The sequence below is a fragment of the Electrona antarctica genome (assembly GCF_951216825.1).
Source record: "Electrona antarctica genome assembly, chromosome: 16".
NCBI classification, from domain to species: Eukaryota; Metazoa; Chordata; class Actinopteri; order Myctophiformes; family Myctophidae; genus Electrona; species Electrona antarctica.
Genome location: NC_136797.1, coordinates 15,784,235 through 15,805,805, shown reverse-complemented (window position 1 = coordinate 15,805,805; position 21,571 = coordinate 15,784,235). Strand labels below are relative to the sequence as shown.

The 21,571-nt window shown below is 41.4% G+C and overlaps 1 protein-coding gene across 1 annotated transcript; it reads left to right on the top strand.

Annotated features, from left to right (window-relative positions):
• The first annotated feature begins 3,241 nt into the window (after positions 1–3,241).
• slc5a1 (solute carrier family 5 member 1) lies at positions 3,242–21,491 on the top strand. Its single transcript, XM_079523627.1, has 16 exons — positions 3,242–3,425; positions 4,977–5,048; positions 6,483–6,587; positions 6,750–6,809; positions 6,941–7,045; positions 7,353–7,458; positions 8,893–8,973; positions 9,524–9,609; positions 10,062–10,187; positions 12,942–13,077; positions 13,418–13,525; positions 14,504–14,654; positions 16,452–16,620; positions 16,975–17,190; positions 18,594–18,699; positions 19,088–21,491. Exons 1-16 carry the CDS (start codon positions 3,297–3,299, stop codon positions 19,303–19,305), a joined length of 1,974 nt encoding a protein of 657 aa, XP_079379753.1. The 5' UTR covers positions 3,242–3,296; the 3' UTR covers positions 19,306–21,491.
• The last annotated feature ends 80 nt before the right edge of the window (positions 21,492–21,571 follow it).

The window sequence follows — 21,571 nt, the reverse complement described above, 5'->3', positions numbered from 1 at the left end:
CCCAGGGGTGTCGGTTAGAACACAGGACAGACAACTTCTCTCATTTAAGGGGTTTACTTGAAGGCTTGGCTGAGCACAGTACAGTACAACCCTTCCTTATATGTGTGGTGTCTGCAATGATACAGACATAAAATAATTACAGTAAACAATAACATCAATATGACAAAGGCATTATGCTTGCATACTGGACATCATGAATTACTGTGTATATGCTACACATTCATAATGAAATAAAACATATCACCATGACGGTGCTTATCAACAAGCAGTATATGCACACATGAATTATTATAAACATAACTTACCAGAATGCACTATGAATTAGGCCCAATTCGCACATGTAATGTCTTACAACAAACTGTGGAACAATATACAGGCTTAGGGCTTACATTATGAAATAAACATCAGCATTTCACAGTCTCAAACAGTGTAAATATAACAAGGCTTCAATACACTTATAGTGAAATTAACCTCCATTCCTAGTTACAGAGAAAAGGTAAATAATAAACGCTTTCCACCATCATACTACTGTAAATCAAACAAACACCATTGCCGACGTGCACAAACACTCAAACAGCGTTACCAAACACGACATCAAAGAGCACATTCCACACTCAAATAAACTGCATTTGAATGAAAACACAGGACTTTCATTTTGCATGAACGCACACACACAGTTTTATTGCTTTTAAGATTTCTCCCGTCATCCAAAGCTAGGTTCAGTACTGGCTTTGACCCTTACCACTTTCGTTGGTGCAATGCTATCAAGTACAGATGGCATTGCATTTTTGTGTTTGGAGTTGATGCAATTGGGCTTCTCACATTCGGTGTCAGGAGTCAGGAAAAACATTTGGCAGACATTTTAGATATTGGAGAAATAATGAATCCTTGTTTCTAAGAACACCAATTATAGTGGTTGATTGTGTTCTATGTTGTTATGTTATTATTTCTGAAGAATACCCATTTCCATGTTCCAGGTACATATTTCCTTATGATGGTTGATAATTTACAGATTTGCAGTTAACTCTAAGCTTTGAACACATTCAAGATACTTGAAAGAAAAGATTAGCACACCCACATAACATTGTCAACCGCATACTTATTGCCAACTCCTCATGTTCATTGTTCACTCAGTAACTTTAAACAGACTTACTAATTGTTTATTATTTTAGTTGAGAACCTTGTATACGCCCTATAAAGATGTCCAGCACTTATTTCTGTGTCTTTTAATAATTGTTACCTTTTTGGGCGGATAAATGAATCAAAAAACCAAGCCAAACCAAAGACAATTTGTTTGTTTTATTAATTATTATTATACCTTTAGATCCAGATAAATGGCATTGAGATAAATATTATGTGAGCCCTGTCCAAAAATGCAGCAAGGCCAGTGCAGTGCATGGTGAGTTAGAGGCTGCTTTTCAACCTGTGATAAACCTCAGAGCACTGTGGTATAGGCTACTCTACAAGCAAGCATTTGGCAGAGGCATGCAGGTCACCATAGTCCAATAACGGGAGGAATGTACAGTATAACCTCAAGCAGTTTCTTACTTGACAACAGTGTAACAGAGTAAAAGTGTGATTTGTTTATCAAATAAAAACCTAGAGTACGTTACCTTCTTCACTAAATGACCAATTCAACAGGTAAATGAACATTAATTCAATCTGACTGCCATGCATGCAAAGTTACAATGTCAGGAAGAGACGATACCGTCTTCCTGACATTGGAAAACACCAGAGCTGAGACGAAGAACCATTTAAGTCCACAATTTATTCTGACTCCTCCCCAAGAAGTCCCAGACTCCCAACTATCCTGACACCTTATCCATATTTTTTTAATTACGGATAATTATTATGGACTTATGGTTCTTCATATCAACTCTTCATTATTATCAATCATTTGTTTATCAATGACTAAATGACGTCATTCGCAACCTGTGTTGCTTCCAGTTGCCAGATGATAGTGAAAGGGTGTTCTCTGGAACTCCTTCAGTTGATCATTTACCAATTATTTCAAGGACCTTCGACAAGATCCAAGCAAGCAATTTAGAAGGAGGCTTCTGATTGTTGAATGATGTATATATAGGGTCTCCTTGCATGGGCATATTTCCAATTGTAAGGATTGCATTTTGAAAGGCGCAGGCACGCAGCAATAAAACCAGGGACATGTTTTAACCATGCAGTGTTGAGAGTTTGTACATCTGCTATTTTGGAAGAATTTTAGAAACAATTTGGGCACGTGCAAAATAGGGAAGCCAGGGTTAATGTGGTTTAAATTATAAAGTATTGTTCCAGAGGTTATCTAGACCTGCAGGATTTGTACTGGCCTACTGGCCAGTACAAATCCTGCAGGTCTAGATAACCTGAACGAAAGAAAGCTGTGAACTTCATCTACAGAGAAGGGAGTAAAATAAAAAGGGTGACCATCAAAGGTGGAATCTGCAGCCATGTCTGAAGACTCGGACACATACTGACACATTTCAAGTCAAGTCATACAGGGAACCAAAGGCAGTGACGTGCTCACACATTCCGGCATAGTGGGGCTATCAGAAATGGATCCTTAAAGGACAACTTTGTTTTTTGTTTTTCAACCAAGGTTCATGTTATTAGAGAAAGTAAAAGATGAGTGTAATTTAATTTCTTTCTTTTGCATCTTTCGTTTTAGGGATTTTAGCTATTTTTGACAGGGGCGGTGACATTCGACAATAATATTGTTATTTACTATTGTCCTACTAGACCCCAGGAAACTACAACTGGCCACTGAAGGGGGAGGTGACAAACAGAGGTACTCTGTTTGTCACCTCCCCCTTCACATTCAGTAGATCATGTGATCTTTTGTGGCCAGATATAATTTCCTGGGGTCTAGTAGGACTATAGTAAATAATAAAATAATAAATCACCATAAAATGTTGTAAAACATTTTGTAAATCATACATTAGCCCCATGTTCGAATGCCCCCGCCCCCCTGTCAAAGAGAGCTAAAATCGCTAAAACGAAAGAAAGCAGCAAATGGAAAATTATATAACAATCATCTTTTAATTTCTCTAATAACAACCTAAAACATGAACCTTGGTTGAAAAAAAACCAAAGTTGTCCTTTAAGTCTTTATCGCAAATCACCTTTGCTCTCTCCTTTTCACTCTCTTTCTGCACTCACACTCCCCTCACACACACACACCTCCACCTGCTTATTGGGCCAGTGGTACATGAAGAACACAACTGTTTATTCAGGTGATCCATTCAGTGAGGCAATAAGGGACTTCAGCAACACTCCGATATCCTCTGGTCACCCTCTCCAAAATGGCTTACGATTACTATAAATTATCCTCTGTAAAGAGCACCAATGAACCAACAGTAGCCCTCAACAATGCAGCGGATATATCTGTTATTGTGATTTATTTTATCGTTGTCCTTGCTGTTGGAGTATGGGTGAGTTGTTCAGTGCCTCCGTTCACCAGTCTGCATGTACATTCTTACAAACCTTTCCTGTCAATCGTTAACCCCATAGTTTCACATTTTCACATTTACATACACAGTATACTACATAATAAACATTATGCAGTAAAAAGTGATAAAGTGATTCTATTTTTAAGTTTGTTTTTTAAGTCATGTATTATCAGTATTTCTTGGCAATGGCATCAGTTTAACAAGAAAGTCATACTGTAGCTGTACCTATTACAAGCTTTATATTTAGGTTTTCTGTTCATTTGAGAATGAAAAGAATATATATATTTTTTCCAAAAGATAAACATGCAAGACTTTAGCGCAGATTCACTCCTTTTAATTAGATTTTGGCTGCTAATGTGTTTCAGTCTAGAGAGCCCTCATCTTACCGTCTTGACCCTGGCCACACTTTCTTTTGCTTATTTGGGAAATTAAAAGCTATACTGTGTAACATTTTCAATTGAACTAACTATACTGACTATGATACTGACATTGTACTGACATGATACTGACAGGATACTACCCATGATACTGACATAATACTGACATGATACTGGCAGGATACTATACCCATGATACTGACATAATACTGACAGGATACTACCCATGATACTGACATAATACTGACATGATACTGACAGGATACTACCCATGATACTGACATAATACTGACCATGATACTGACATGATACTACTCATGATACTGACATAATACTGACATGATATTGGCAGGATACTATACCCATGATACTGACATAATACTGACATGATACTGGCAGGATACTATACCCATGATACTGACATAATACTGACCATGATACTGACATGATACTACCCATGATACTGACATAATACTGACATGATATTGGCAGGATACTATACCCATGATACTGATATAATACTGACATGATACTGGCAGGATACTACCCATGATACTGACCATGATACTGACATGATACTGACCTATAGCCTTAGATACTCTCGTAGATGTAATTTATCGATTTTCATATCTACGAGACTCTTATTGCTCTTTCCCCTGTGGTCACATGTACAATGGTACTGACCATGATACTGACATGATACTGCTTATCATACTGACATGATACATAATGCAGTATTCCTTCTTTAAAAATCTTGAAAAATGAGTTTTCATAGTGACCGTTAAATAGGAATTAATACGTTAGTTCCATTCATCCAAGCAGGAACACAATCGACAGATTGATAAATAAAATAAAATAAAAATAAACTCTAAAAATATACACTGCGCCACCCACCTGACCACTTAACGCAACCATTTTGGCTGTTAAGTGGTCAGGTGGATGGGCCGTGAATGCTTTTGAGATTTGAAGTTGGGCTCTCATCCACAAAAGGTTGAGGACCTGTATGTTGTACAATTGCAGTCTAACAGTCATACCAAAATTAATGTTACACCCCCCCCCCTTTTTTTTTGCTCACCATGGATGAAGTGTCTGGTAAAATGCATATGATAAGAAATGTAAATGTACAATACGTGAACATGAAATTGACCCATTGCAGGCAATGGTCCGCACCAACCGATCCACTGTGGGTGGCTTCTTCCTTGCGGGGCGGAGCATGGTGTGGTGGCCAGTGAGTATTTAATTCTCCACAAGAACATGTCTTCAACAATAATGCTAGATAAGAGTAATATTTCACTTCCAGCATGCTGGCATATATGTCTCCGATGCTTAGAAGTGTGATTGACAAATAATTGTCTCCACCAGGCCAAAGGCATGGGGAGAGAGTATGTTTTGCACTCCGTCCATCCGTCCGTGTGTCCGTCCGTGTGTCCGTGTGTCCGTGTGTACGTGTGTCCATCCGTCTGTGAACAGCTAATCTCCGGGACCGTTAACCCGGTCGATGCCAAATCGCCCCCAAAATCTCCAGAACGGCCTGTTATAGCGCCACCAGGAGGCCGCTTTGTGCAAAACAAGGTTTTGGACAGTACACCTACAGATTTTGTCCAAACATCACGCAAATTGGTACACAGTCTCTCTAGAGCCATTCAACGAAACGGGTCTTTCAGATTTCTCAGACGCCATCCTGATTGGCTAAGATTGGCTTCCAAAGTTCGCAGGAGTGCTCAGTTTCAAACAAAATGCTGCAAATCATGAACACATCGTGTGATTTCCGTGAGATTGTGCACGCACATTCCCACTAGGCCGAGGAAGAAATGCCACATGAACATTTTCAACTCAGCCTCATGGTGGCGCTATAACTGGCCGAAAAGTGTTTTACCTCTAACTGCACGGATATGTGGATAGCTTTGTATGCCAACTCCCTAGAGGCCAAGGAAAAATCTTTGCCTGGAATTTTTCACATCTGCTCTTTATAGCGCCACCAGGAGGCCAACATATGTAAAACACATTTTCTAATATTACTCCTTCAGATTGTATCCAAATTTCACGCAAATCGGTACACATGCTCTCCATAGTCATGTGATCAAGACAGGTTTGTTTGATTTCTCATAATCCACCCTCATTGGCTACGATTGGCTTCTAAACTTTTCAGGAGTAGCCCGCTTTGTACCCGTTTTGTACAAATCGCCACAACTACTCAACGCAGCGTCCGATTGTGGTGAAACTGTGCATGCATATTCCCACTAGGCTTGGGAAGAAATGCCACTTGACCGTTTTCAAATCAGCCTCATGGTTTATATTGCTCCTAAACATTTTGCCAAACATCACACACACACACACACTCCTGTCCTCCTGGTGGAGACCTGTGCCCAGAAGGGCACTTTTTCTAGTTTCTAGTTAAGAATGTCATTGTTTCTTGTGAATTGGAAGTGACCTAATTAGAGCTGTAAATCATTGAGTGTTCCTTATTGAGCGCAGTGATAAAACTGTAACCTTTGATTGCACCTGCAGGCTCAGATGCACTAACCTACAGATGCACAGCACAGGCCTACCATCATATGAAATCATATGCATGATTCTTGTTAGTCTTGTGGCTTACAGTAAATGCAGTGTAAAAGCAATATATCTTTCATCTTTCATACAAACACCATATGTCTCTCCACAGATAGGAGCATCCCTCTTTGCCAGTAACATTGGCAGTGGGCACTTTGTAGGGATTGCTGGGACTGCAGCTGCTGGGGGAATAGCTATTGGTGGATTTGAATGGAATGTGAGTATAGTCGTGATGACTGACATTACAAATATCATTATGCCTTCTTAAAAAAAAATGTCGACCTCTGACATTGTCATACAGTTTTATCTCTGTCAGGGGGGAGCTGAGCTGACAGAGCATTCTTTGTCCATTATTCATTTCCTTGTGTGTGCATTTCAGGCCCTTATCGTGGTGGTGATTCTGGGATGGCTCTTCGTGCCCATTTATATTAAAGCTGGGGTAAAGATCACACGCCTGTCATATATTTTATTTTCCCCATCCAAACACAAAACCCTTGTAAAATCTCATATTAATAGTTTTGTAATTGTTATTGCACTGACTGTATGCTCATATGTTTTGGGTTTGTTTAGGTGGTGACTATGCCTGAGTATTTGAAGAAAAGGTTCGGAGGACAACGCATTCGAATTTATCTTTCTGTGCTCTCCCTTTTCCTGTATGTTTTTACCAAGATCTCAGTAAGTCACTTTACAAACAGACACCTCAACTCACCACTCGTGGTGTTCTGCTTATGCCTAATTTAATCGATTTGATTAAATCGATTGATTTGTACGATGGTGTTGCAAACCGGAAATAGTAGATCTACAAAATGTGGTGTCTCTATTTTCGCCTTGTTGTGAGTTAATTGTGACACCATCGTACGACCAAATTAGCTATTAGCATGTCCTCTTTTTTGTTTCAGAATATCTCAGCCTTGGGAAGCTCAGTATTGATTTCATTTTCAATCATCTTTTTTTTCCTTTCTCTCTCTCTCTCCTTTAACAGGCAGATATGTTCTCTGGCGCCATTTTTATTAACCAGGCTCTGGGGCTCAACATCTACGTTGCAGTGATCGCACTGCTGGCGATCACTGCTCTGTACACGGTTACAGGTATATAGATCTACGTTCTGATTCATATCGACATCCACTGTCAGAGCATACTGTGACCCCTCGATGAACAAAACAGTGTATACCAGGGACATGCACACATAGACATCAAAGGGGGCTTCAGCCCCTGCCCTAAAACAACTGCCCTTTCCAGACCACGGATTTACTACATGGTGAAAGAAATGCCAATGCCCCTCCTTTCCATGCCATGCCAGTAGGCAGCATTCAGGAGAATTGCTTCCCCCGCCCCCCGAAGTCTCCTGAACTTGAACACAGTATTTTGTGTTTGCGTTGAACAATCTTTTTAGAAATCCATGTCGTACACACCAGTAGATAAAGGCTGCTGGGTTGCGCCCCGAAAATAGCTGATCTACAAGCTCTCAACGCGTCGCAGCGCAACACATTGAGAGCTTGTAGATCTGCTATTCTCGCTATTTTTGTCTAGAAGTGTGAGATTTCAGCCCCTGCCTCTCTAACACTCTCTGCACGTCCCTGGTGTATAGTGTATGTACACAACATTCTCAGTTCTAAACCATGCCAAAGAAGGCTAAAGTCTTCCTCTCATATAACTGCCATATCATAATGTTGATATTTAAAGTTATCTAAGACCCGACACAACACACACACGCGCACTTGCACACACACACACACACACACACACACACACACACACACACACACACACACACACACACACACACACACACACACACACACACACACACACACACACACACACACACACACACACACACACACACACACACACACACACACACACACACACACACACACACACCCCCCCCCCCCACCCCCCTCCCCTCTGGGCTTGTTAATCTGGTTTGCATTGTGGTTAATTACCCATGTACTGTCTATGATAAGTACAAGCAGGCCTTCTGTTGTTGTTCGATATTTGCATCCACAACCATGGCACACATGAACCTTTACCTTATAAGAGGTCTGGTTAAACTTTTAATGTAAAAACTGCTGAACTGCATGATATAATAAAGAAGTAGTAGCCTATATAATAATGATATGCTAAAAGAAAAATACATTAGGAGTGGAAATAAAGAGTACGAGTTTAAGGTCCTGTGCAGTTTTCTCAAGTGTGAGGGACACTGTACTGTAGGCTGAAGTTGTTCTGTAGTATTGTACTCATATTGAAAAAATCACACAGCTGTGGTCTGACGTAATGTCTGACGTAATGAAATCACACCCGTGTGAACTGGGTGACCATAGTAACCATGCTCATTTTTTGGTACGAACAGACAAACAGACAGACACGTAAACTAACAAAGCCAGTTGTAGGAGTGGTTTACACCACTCAAAAACTACAAAACCAGAAGAAAGTTTTTTATCATTTTTATGTTTTATATGTTAATTTGAAGTGTGCATGTGTTTATATATGTTGTAATAATTGTAATAATTGTGCCTCAGGCGGACTGGCTGCAGTGATTTACACAGACACCCTACAGACCATCATCATGGTGGTTGGATCATTCATCCTCATGGGCTTCGGTAAAAACATCCTTTATCAATGCATCTTTTATTGCTCTTTTTATGTCTGCAACAAACATCCTCCTCCATTGCTGACATTATAAACACAAAGCCTCACGGTCATTAACTCCAGTGGTTCTCAAAGTGGGGTCCGGTGACCCCCAGGGGCCCTTGAGGAAGTTCCAGGGGGTCCCCAGCTAAATGATACTTTGGAACCAAATGTACCCTTAAGGGTCTGTAACTCAGAACGGGTCCATTTGGTTCCATTTGTATACGCTCTGAGTTGAATTAACATTGATTTTACAATATAAATTGGGGTCCCAGAGATAGAAATGGCATTAAATGGGGGTCCGTAGCCTAATCCCAATGCATGTCAAATCGGGGGTCCTTGAAATAAAAATGCTTGAGAATCACTGCTGGGGCCGTAAAACTCTTCTCTTATGGGGGTCCCTGGCATATCTTTTCAAATGGGGGTCCGCGGGCTAATAAGTCTCAATTTGGGGGTCCTTCCTTGACATGAAAACGTTTGAGAACCACTGATTTTCTCTAACCCTGCTTCTTCTCCCCTCAGCTTTTAATGAGGTGGGAAGCTACGACACCTTCGTGGAGAAATACATGTCATCTATACCTAGTAACGTCAGTGCCAGCATTAACCCGGTAAGACCCAACGATGCTTCTCGGTAACATTTTTATTTTAATTAATCACTTAATTTTTTTTTTCTATTCTTTTTTCACCTAAACATCATCATTGATGTTCATTGTTTAGTCTTGCAATGCCATTGGTCATGATATTTGCATATAAATACCCCCCACAGAGGCACAAATTTACACAACTTCAAAATCTCTGGACTTCTTCAATTTTCGAATAAAAATTTACCTATGACCTTTAATCTTTAACCCTGATAAAAGTAACTAAAATGCATGTAATACATATATTTGTGTGATCATTAGAATGTCTAGAACATGTATCATGTATTATTGTGAAAGATATCCACCGAATGTAAATTATTAATTTATTATTATTATTTGAATAATTATTATAAATGTGCATAACATTTTCATTAAACTTTTTTTTTTTTAACATATTTGTATGTGTTTTTTATTTTAAGGAATGCTACGAGCCTCGGGCGGATTCCTTCCATATCTTCAGGAACGCATTAACAGGCGACCTGCCGTGGCCAGGCCTGGTGTTTGGACTCACCATTCAGGCCACCTGGTACTGGTGCACGGATCAGGTAGGAAAACCTCAACGCCTGCATGTCTGTCACGCTTCATTTATACCCCGACAATGTCCGATTGACAATGTTAGAGAGCTATATGAGCTGCCCTTAATGGCGTTTGACCTCATGAGCTGCACTTGAAAAGTACTTGAGCAGCACTGATAAGCAGTGGTGAAAGAAGTATATTTTAATTAACCCTAGAAGACTAAACATGGGGGATTTTCACCCGGACGATTATATTTTTGCAATTTTCATAATGTTGCTGTCTGAGGTGGGTGGGTCTTTCAGTACCTTCATGATGCTCAGTAACATCATAGAAGGTAGGTTTGTTTCCCTGGTAAAAATAAGAAAAAGGCTGCACACTCGTAGCCACAATGCTGTATATGTATTAAGAATCCAACGTTTTGACCTAGGATAGGAGGTCTTCTTCAGGGAATGATATACAGCATCGTGGCTACGAGTGTGCAGCCCTTAGGCCAGCACCTCACCAACACTGGTGTGCGCCCTTTCCTGTTTTGTCTACAGGTTTGTTTCCCTGCTCACATCCCTGGTTTTTCCTACAGGCAGGTGTTCGGGTGAATTTCACCTGTTTAGTATTAGTGTTTATGTTTTAGGAATGGGTGCTAAAACCAAAGGAGAAGTTCCAAACTTCATTTCTCTTTTTTTTAAGGAATATTTAAAAAAATAATATGCACGTTTTTCACCGATTTTGCCCCCCCATGATAGGGCCCACCCATGAAATCTATCTTGTGAAAAGTCATGATGAAATATTAAAGAAGAGTACCTCAAGTTGCGAGATGTGTTGCTGTACTGCAATATATTTTGATATAATATAAATCAAATATTTTTTATGGAATATTTTATATTGGGTAAAATATATAGTGTTTAGTGATGGCGTAAGACGAGGGTTAAGTAGCAGGCACGTGCAGAGGGGGGGGGGGGGGGGGGGGTGACTAGGGGGGCTTGAGCCCCTGCCCCATTGCCCCAAGTGCCCTTTCCCTCGACACACACATAAGGGCATGTGTGTGTGGCTCAACAAGGGCTTATGTGGGGGGCCAATAAGAGTTTATGTGGGGGCCAATAAGAGCTTATGTGGGGGCCAATAAGAGCTTATGTGGGGGCCAATAAGAGCTTATGTGGGGGCCAATAAGAGATTATGTGGGGGCCCAGAGCTTATGTGGGGGGCCAATAAGGGTTTATGTGGGGGGCCAATAAGTGCCATTGGTCCTTCAAGAAGTAATGATAATTCCACTATCATTATACTTGGCTGCCATCAGTCAGTTTTAGTTTCAGACTAATGAGAACGTATTGCTTATTTTACTGTCCAATAATGACATGAAATGGCACAAGGGACGGACCCCACAAAAAGACCACCCCCAAAGATCGGCGCGCGGCGCGCGGCAATAAAGCGGAAATAAAGCGGCAATAAATGTACCTATATTCACACATAGGTGTGTGAACATAGGTGTGTGAATATGTGTGTGAATGGGTAATGCCCACTGTAAAGCACTTAATAAATAAACGGATAAAGGCGCTATATAAATGCACCATTTACAAATGTACAGTACACCTTCATCAGGCCCTTTCTTGGTAGACAGTACTCAGCTATAACCTTGCTTAAAGTAGGGGTAGCTGCACTCTAAGGGGAGATCAAGGCATGCTTTTAGTTAGACATAAATGTGTCCACAGAGACAGATAAGATTAACAGCAAGACACACAGTGTGAAATGGAATGGAAGCAGAGCAAGACAAAGACACAATAATCCTAGACCCACTGTGAGCTGATATTCATACTTAGTTGAACGGTGGATTCCATTGTAAAAGAGACTCATGTCTCAATGTTTTTTTTAAAAATATAGGTTATATCCTGTTTTCAATCTACACTAAATGGCTTTGCTGAAAATAGCCGATCTACAAGCTCACAACACATCTGAAAGAGCCTTGGGTCTTATGATTGGTCTGTACGTCTGTACGTTCTGTACGTTCTTACGATCAGAATATTACAAGTCAAGACGCCATGGCACGCAGTCCTGGTATTTATTGTTTTGAGTACAGCCTGATCTTATGACAGAAACTTCCCCTTATCTCTGAGTGGAACTATGTTTCCATCCCTGCAACTAGAGCAGTGGTTCCCAAAGTAGGGGTCCCTGAGGGAGTTCCAGGAGGTCCGCGGGCTAATGAGTATCATTTTGGGGGTCATTGACCCCAAAATAAACTATTTTTACTACAATGTTGTACTACAAAGTATGCCTGATGAAGGTCTGACGACCGAAACGTTGCAATAAAAACCAACCTAAGTGAAGATAGTGTGCGGTATTCTCTTTTTTCTACCTATCAGTTTCCTGTTATCCGACGCACCTGTCCTTTGTAGGTGTGCAGAAGGACTTTTTCGTATAGTACTACAAAGTATAAAATAGGGTTAAGTCATTAATGAGACTAAACAATTTAGTTCATAATTTAAAAAATCACACCCGTGTGAACTGTGTAGTGCGAGGTCTTATATAGCCTGATCAGCTGTGGTCTGACGTAATGTCAGTGACGATGTTAACCATGCTCACCTGTGCACGGACACGTACACAGGTACACAAACATTGCACGGACACGTACACAGGTACACAAACATACAGACAAAGCTGGTTATTGGAGTGGTTTGCACCACTCAAAAACCTATTCGAATGACATGAAGAGAAGATAAAGAAGATCATAGACAGTTATAGCTGTCATATTAATTTGTTTTGTGTCTGTGTCTGTGTCCTGTCCCGTCCTGCAGGTGATTGTCCAGCGCTGTCTCTCAGCTAAGAATCTATCGCATGTGAAGGGTGGCTGCATCCTGTGTGGCTACCTGAAGCTTCTGCCCATGTTCCTCATGGTTTTTCCTGGCATGATGAGCCGAATCCTGTATACTGGTGAGTGTGTTGTTGGCAGCAGGGCTGGACTGGCCACATGGACGTACCAAGCATATGCCCGGTGGGCCGACCCTCTGGTGGGGGGCCAAATGTTAAATTAGTTGTCTGTTGGTTGTGTGTATATCATTTATGTTGTACTGTAAATGTGGTGGTGTTAAGGGCTTGTATTTCAAGTATTTGTATGGGCCTCGACCCAGAAAAGTCCGTAGAGTATCTGCGCGCTGGTTGTGGTGGGTCAGTATGGGCCAAAGAATGGTGTAGAACTAGGGTAACTACAAAGTTAATTTGCTTTGAAAAACAGTACAAAGTCTCTGACGTGATTTGTGTCACTGTGTTGCAGATATAGTGGCATGCGTGGATCCTCTAAAGTGTGAGGAATACTGCGGAACAAAGGTGGGCTGCACCAACATTGCTTATCCTAAATTGGTGGTGGACCTCATGCCCGATGGTAGGTGGCTAAATAAATGCAGATGTTTTATTAATAGGCAAATATGTCCAGAACGATGAAATGAAATATTTTCCCCCTGGAAAATAAGGCAATGAACATCACGTCTTGATCCGTTGCGTGCTTGTATAGTTTCCACGACATAGCTTTTTCATGAACAGGGGTCTCGCTGCCTCTTCGGAAACACAACATTGTTTTTCAGATCGAGATGCAAAATATGTTATCCAATCAGGAGGGAGAGCTCATACAGGATACAAGAATAATACATGTAAAAAGAAAAATGAATTAAGAAGTGATAAAATAGGAATGGAAAGAAATGTCATCATTGTTGTAATCTAAATACGGGACCCTCGTCTGGGTTGACAGACAGGTAGTGTGTGCAGGCTGGGTGGTGTGTGACAATCCTGTTGAAGTATTACTTTGGTACGGCGACTGCGGCGGCGGCCGGCGGGTACCCGGGAGAACAAATTAACGAGACACGAGACAGTATCACGCTAAGGTTCACAAAGTTTATTACACAAACATGAAACATATATAGTGCTGGATCATAATGACGTAACAATAAGATATGAGACAGAAGAACGTGCCTACTGCAGCAAGGCTGACCTTGCTGTCGCCTAGATGTCTCTCGTAGCCTATCTATAAAGAATGCTACAGTACCGGCAGTACACAATACATATCAAGTACACTGTATCTCAGGTTCAAGTACATAGACTAAGATGTACTGTGCATGGGCTAATATCACAACAATCATCATGACCTGATTATGTAAATGTATGTACCTTACCTGTATTATGTATTATGTAACAAAACATGCTATAGCAATGATTACTATGTATAGAATACAGAGCTTTAACCTTTTTGGTGGGGGGGGATAAAATCACTTAGCGGTACATCCCCTATAAGTGGTTTCAGCTCAGAAGCTTTTAGAGTCGTTTAGTTCATTATTTCATGTCTAATTTGCACGTCTTTGTGCTCCAGGACTACGGGGGCTCATGCTGTCTGTGATGCTGGCCTCTCTCATGAGTTCCCTGACCTCCATCTTCAACAGTGCCAGTACTCTGTTCACTATGGACATCTATACCAAAGTTCGCAGCTCTGCCTCCGAGAAAGAACTCATGATTGCTGGAAGGTATAGAACAGCCCAATCGTATATGTCTGTATAAACTCTATCTGTATGAACAGACATGTTGTAGAACTAACACTTTTACTGCTTGCTTGCTTGCTTGCTGTTAAAATTTGTGATAAGGGTGTTCCAAGGCTAGAGCAGGGGTGGTTGCAGGGCCGGTTCCGGCCATTGTGGCACCGCCCCCCCTGCGTGCATGTGCGGGGGATGCACGCGTGTGTGAGCACGGACGGACCACTCGGCCTCGTTGAAAACCACTGTAGATGAATGGAAAGAGTGTGTCCTTATGGAGGATATAATCAAATGAAACTTAAACAAACAGTTATATGTGCCAGGACAGCCAGCTGCCAGGTATTAATTAATCCACCAGTGTATTCCAGACAGTGTTTTTCTTTAACCTTTTTTGGTCGATCCAGACGAGGGATCCATGCTTGCAGAATATAAACAATGGCTCTGCCAGTGGGCCTAATGAGCCCCCTCACCTGTGCAATTTCCAGCCTCTGCCTCAACCAATTGATTACCATGGCAACCCCACACCTGCAAATTGATTACTTAACCACTCCGTCATTTTGCAGCACTCTTCAGACGCAGGCAAACTGGCAGATACAGAGATCTCCATGTGGGACACAGACAGATAGTTAAAACGGGTGCTATATGACAAGTTGACAACGGGTATTATTAGGTTCCCAAGTTGCATCATTCTCAAGTAGGCCGATGGCCAACGGGCACGTACAGGTCTAGTTATATAAATACGATCATTGGTTGTTTATTTAGTTTGGGCTGTTAAAAAAAAAGCTTGTTTTGACCAACGACGAGATAAATCCAGGCAGTGCAGTGAGGCTGTTCTTTACCTAACAGGCTTTCCACGGTTCCACCTCCGCTTGGAGGAGGAAACTACTACATTACTTTTTTGGGGGGTTGCCAGTTGATCAAGTGTGTGACGACATCCCCCACTTAAAGCAGGTAGTGCAGAAAATGAAACATTGTTGTTGTGTGAAGAACAGAACAGGGGTGCAAAGTGTATTTATTCTTGTTTATTTGTTCAATGGTGGAGGGGGCACCTATAGTACCCACCAGAGATTTTATTTTATTTCACTCATTTGTTTTTATTTCATTATTTCGAAAATATATATATATTTTTTTTTAGGGCTACACAGCGCTGCCCCTAAGGGCCTGGCGCCCCAGGCGGCTGCATGTCTCGCCTGTAGGAAAAACGGGGGCTGGGTGGTTTGCAAGCAAGTTTGGTCTCTGGCCAATTTTAGACGGGGGGCATAATTACCGGCTAATTTAAGAACTCAACTTGTGAAAGACTGCTTTATGCACAGTAACTATATCGCTTTAAAAGTTAAATAAAGACTTGTGTGGTATAACTGCATACTGATAGCCAGGACTGCGTGTGTAATCAAATTGTACAGGTGCAGACAGAAATGCTTGTGCCATCGTTTTGGGCAGGCCATGCCTTTGAATGCCGCACTTCAGAGGGCATATGGAGTGAAAAAGAACCTTTTTAGAAACACACAGATGTGCACCTATTTTTAAAAAAGAGACCAGAAGCTTTCATTGTACAAGGTCTCTTATATAACTGATTGCTTTTTACAAAGAATATATTGTTTATTAGTCTTGACATTCAGGTTTTGCACCTAAACTTGCTATATCATAGTGTGTCTGCAATCTTCACTCTGTTGGGGCAACATCTGACCATTTGTCAACATTTGAGTGTTGTCAACGTGTGTGTGTGTGTGTGTGTGTGTGTGTGTGTGTGTGTGTGTGTGTGTGTGTGTGTGTGTGTGTGTGCGCGTCTAGACTGTTTATACTGGTCCTAATTGGAGTGAGCATAGCATGGATCCCCATGGTGCAGTCAGCTCAGAGTGGTCAGCTCTTTGACTACATCCAGTCCATCACCAGCTTCCTGACCCCTCCCATCGCTGCTGTCTTCATGCTGGCCATCTTCTGCAAGCGTGTTAACGAGGCTGTGAGTCATCATTCCAATTATCTAGCAACGAGCAATGTCAACTTTACGTCATAAAAAAAATGATCCGACATTATCTCAGAGGTTAATCGGTTACTCAAGGTTGTGCTATGGCAACAAGTACAGTTTATGTAGCCTACTGTATTAGTGTGCATTTTATTATAGGGACATTTGTGGATCATTGTCCAAAGGTCTGTGGTTAATGACTTTTTTATTGTCTTTTCCCAAATAATAGTGTTATCGGATATAGATAGAAGACGACAAATGGATCTTCTTCGTCTTCTATGTATTTTACAAATTAATGTGGACTAACATGTATTTACTTTTTTCCCCCACTCTTCACTTTCGTTTCAACAGGGTGCATTTTATGGGCTAATGATAGGCCTGCTCATTGGTCTCTCCAGGATGATTGCCGAGTTTGTCTATGGGACAGGAAGCTGTGTCCAGCCCAGCCTATGTCCCACCATCATCTGTGGCGTCCACTACCTCTACTTTAGCATCATCCTGTTTGTCATCTCCTGCATCCTCATCGTCAGCATCTCGCTCATGACCAAGCCCATCGACGACAAACATGTAGGCCTACATCCTCATTGTCAGCATCTGGCAAGGCTAGTACTATAAGCAACGCAGCTTGGCTATAGGTTTGCCCAGAGCCCTCTCCTACATAGACTTCTATTGAGAATGGGGACAACAAATAGGGACAAGTCCTGGACCGGAGGTAGGCAGAAATGCATTGGACCCCGGCAACAGCCCAGCTTTAATGATCTTAAATCCCTTTATTTTAGATTGTTTTGTAGTAATCGTACAACAAACATTACAGAGACTTTAGTTGTTACTGTACAATACTTTAAAACAGTTGTCATGTTGCACACATGCCTAAGATTGCTCTTATTTGCGCCGCCCTCGTTGAAAACAATGTATTTCAAACTCCAGCTTGTCCCTCTTCAGCACTTCAGCCTGCATGAACAGCGCTCGAGCGCTCGGTTTCTGCCCCCTCAATATCGTAACTCTTCTATTAGATGGCTCTGGGTTAGCATTTACTATGAAAACGTGCATTTCCCTTCAGTCAGTCAGTCCGTCCGTCCGTCACCCCACGCCTCCATATATGGTCATGCCTCGTGACATCACGTGACAACATCACTCAGTGATGGATCGCCCTGATGTCATGAATATTAAGCCCATATATGGGAATATTGGCCAGCAACTCTACATCTGACCTCAAACCCTTAGATCTTCATATATGGATATGTTCATTACAGATACATTCCATATTATGTTGATCCTTCCCCATCCGTCCTTCCTCTCCCTTTTGACTGATACCTGTCCATTCAAACTCTAGACGGGCCCACCCCAAAGTAATTAGTGCAGCTGCGCCCGGCAGCCGGCAAAAACTTGCCGGCTGTGTTCTCAACAGGCCCGAAACTTAAGGCTCGGCCCTACCTGGGCCCTCATCAAACCCTGTACACTCAAGACACTGCCCCTGCTGCCACCCTTAGATCTCCATATATGGAGCTGACCTGTTCTGACATTCCATATGTTGATCTGACCCCATCAAACCCTGTACACTCAAGACATGCTCCATATATGGTCAGTACAGAATTCATTCCATGTGTTGATCTGACTCCCCCATGTCAAGGCGCCAGCGCTCGCCCAGCAGTCTGCCGTCACCCAGGCGGATGCGTGCACGCTTCTCGCCCCCAGGGCGGCTTACTGCTGCAGCCTGCAATATTTTCACCCATGTGTAATTTGAACCTGAACTGGAAACTACAAAATCCACAATCCATCTATAGGGTTTCATGCCTTTTTAATAGGCTACCGCTACAATTTACCAGACCAAAAAAACAAAACATGTATTCAAATTTCTAATTGTATTGTTACTAAATTATGATAATATTTGCTAATAGTAACTAATCCACACTTATAAGAAGACTGCTCATAGGCCCTGCTGTCATTGACATGTGTTGTTATTTGACCAGCTGTATAGATTGTGTTGGGTTCTGAGGAACAACAAGGAGGAGAGGGTGGACCTGGAGCAAGAGGATTGGTTGGATAACCAACAGTCTAATACCATGGAGATAGAAGGTAATCAGAACATAGCTCTGCAGCTGTCTGTTGGGAAGAACAAAATGTTCATTTGTTAAAAAAAGAAAAAGAAAAAAAAAACATTTTTCAGGAAATGAAGAAAAGCTTATATTTTGAAAACAAAGCAACACTGCCTCATCAAAGTTGGTGTTGTGACTTTATATATTGTCAATTACTTCCATGAGAAGGGGTGTGTGTGTGGAGTTAGCTATTTTAGCAGACAGTTTGAGGGTCCAATGTTAAGAGTTAAGAGGTTTTGTCCCAAGCGTTTTTTACTACTTTTCATTGGTTCAATATTTTTGCTACGACAGTAATATGCATCTCCATCGTCAAAGTTGCCCATCACTGATCTCACACTGTGTGTCGTCGTCGTCCCCCCACCTCACAGAGCCCACTGAAGAGCCAGGCATGTGCAAGAAGGCGGTGATGTGTTTCTGTGGTTTGGAGAGCCAGTCGAATGCGCCCACCCTCAGCCCAGAGGAGCAAGCCGAGGTGCAGAGGAAACTGACGGACACCTCAGAGAAGCCTCTTTGGAGGAACGTCGCCAACGCCAACGCTATCCTTCTTCTTTGCGTTTGCATTTTCTTCCATGGCTTCTATGGTTAAAATGGACCTTCAACAGTGGCGTGCACAGATAGACACTAGGTGGTGCTAGAGCACCTGCCCTTTGCCCCCTGGACAGCAATGTGCCCTTTTGAAAAAAAAATCAATTCTTAATAAAAAGCTTCCAATATATTATTTATGCCCCAATATCTATAAATCTCACACTATTAAGGCAACCGGCCGGTTACACGCGCTGCACAAGGTGCCCTTTTTTCACTTGAGCACCTGCCCTTAATGTCTGTGCACCCCACTGACCTTCAACATGGACGTGTGCCGACTATACCCGTGTGTCAGTTCAGGCGTAGTTTGTGCATGGCTACATGGCTGATCCATGCGTGTGGCTATACGTCAACATTTTAATTTATGTCTGAATGGTTGGTGGTAGCATTATCCTTTTTAAATCAAACGACATCTACTACACTGTACTTCTATGTCCTTGCTTACAAGTCTTTATTGAATGTATATATGTGGTTACTGTACATTTCTTTATGCCTGCCTGATGTAAACACCATCGTATGGCATTCATGGAGCCCTATGGTGTAAGACTCCCAGTGAACCCATGAAGACCACTTTGAAGATTATATTAATTTAAAGAAAACTGAACATGTCAAATCAGTTCAGTACGGCACAGTGCCAAAACAAAATAAATAAATAATATTTAAAGCTCTATTTAAACTGTGTACATAAGACACTGTACAAATCACCCCCTGGACAAGTCTCTCAGTATCATGTACTGTAACTTATTGTATTGATATGCTGAGTGAGTAAAGACCTGTCCTTGTTATTTGAAAATCAGACCCATCTGAAGTGAGTGGTACTGTAATGTACTGTACTGAACTGTACTGGCCCTCCTCCCTGGCCTGTGTGTCTGTGTCTGTGTGTTAGGCTGTGCAACAGTGACACTTGGTGGTGAACAAACGCTATGACGCTATTTTCGTGCTGGACAGACCCAGGGACCCACATAGCTGTCTATAGGAGTGGTTGCACCACTCAAAAAAAGGGACCTTACTTGCCATAACAATGTTGATTGATTGATTGAAGTATTTATTAACAGTTTGCAGAATTATAGTACATTTCAAGCACAACTCAATACAAAAACTGTTAACTGTGAGTGGATGACACCATAAAGCATTACACTTGTTTACAAGAGGGTCCACCGTTTTCAATTCATCATAAATTGAAGGAACAAGGAACAAACACCTCAAAAAAATAAGTCTTAAATAGCTATATATTCCCATATCAATCATCTCTGGATCAATAGAGTGTTTGTTCAATAATATATATATATATAGGCTTAAGTGGTTAATCAAAATTGTGAGACACATTTACAACTATTTAATATGAGACTGCATGGGAATAACAGCAAAAAAACCCATGCAGTAAGCACAGCTGATTTCCACACCATGAATGAAGTCAGCAAAATGAATGTGACTGCAGGCCATGCAGTTACTGGTTGCAGTAATTAGGCATATGTAAAGATGCTGTGTATAGGTGGCTATACTGGCTCACTCTGTCATGACCACTTGTTAAAGTTACACAGTAACAAGAGCGACCACAAAGTAAACATGCTTAGACAAACGGCAGCTGTACGGAAAATCAATGCATCTATTTCTTTTTTTTAAAAAGCCCATGGGAACAGGTTGTGGTCCTTCAAATCCCCCAGAATTAGAAGGCTGTCGAGTGTTCATTTAGAATTTGTCGTACGATGGTGTCGAAAATACAAGCTCACAGAGCGCTGTGGACGGGACGGTAGACACGTTGTGATCTTGAATGGAATGTTGACGATACATTAGGCATTAACAGGACAAATAATTATCTGCTATATTAGACATCTTTAGATTATGAAAAGGCTTTCCTTTGAATGTCTTGCTGAAGAGCTGAAATTATTTTCCACAAGCTTCATGAAACATATCTGTGCATATCTGTCTGTTGCCTCATGACTACTATATATAGTCAATGTTTCTCATTTTGTGTGACCGAAGTCCAACAGTGCTGCATTTCCTCATTCGTTCCCATACGCTTACAATTATTGTATTGTAACTGTTAATGAATAATATCTCAAGGATTAAGATCTGTGAATGTCCCTCTGCAAAACAAAATAGAGCTCTCTTTAGTGCCCTCTACTGGTTCAATGTTGCACAGTCATGCTAGATTACAAAAAATGGCATACAATGGGTAACATTATTACCCTTTACAACATTTTCTCTTGTTATTGTGAACTGTAAATTATCAACAAACACTTGTGAAAATAAACATGAAATGTGAACAG

Bases quoted from the DNA above. Each gene is read 5' to 3' on its own strand.
- slc5a1 (XM_079523627.1), top strand. From the start codon at position 3,297: ATGGCTTACGATTACTATAAATTATCCTCTGTAAAGAGCACCAATGAA. The intron at 7,046-7,352 runs GTAAGTCACTTT...CTCCTTTAACAG, and splicing joins ATGTTTTTACCAAGATCTCA to GCAGATATGTTCTCTGGCGC. The intron at 13,078-13,417 runs GTGAGTGTGTTG...ACTGTGTTGCAG, and splicing joins GAGCCGAATCCTGTATACTG to ATATAGTGGCATGCGTGGAT.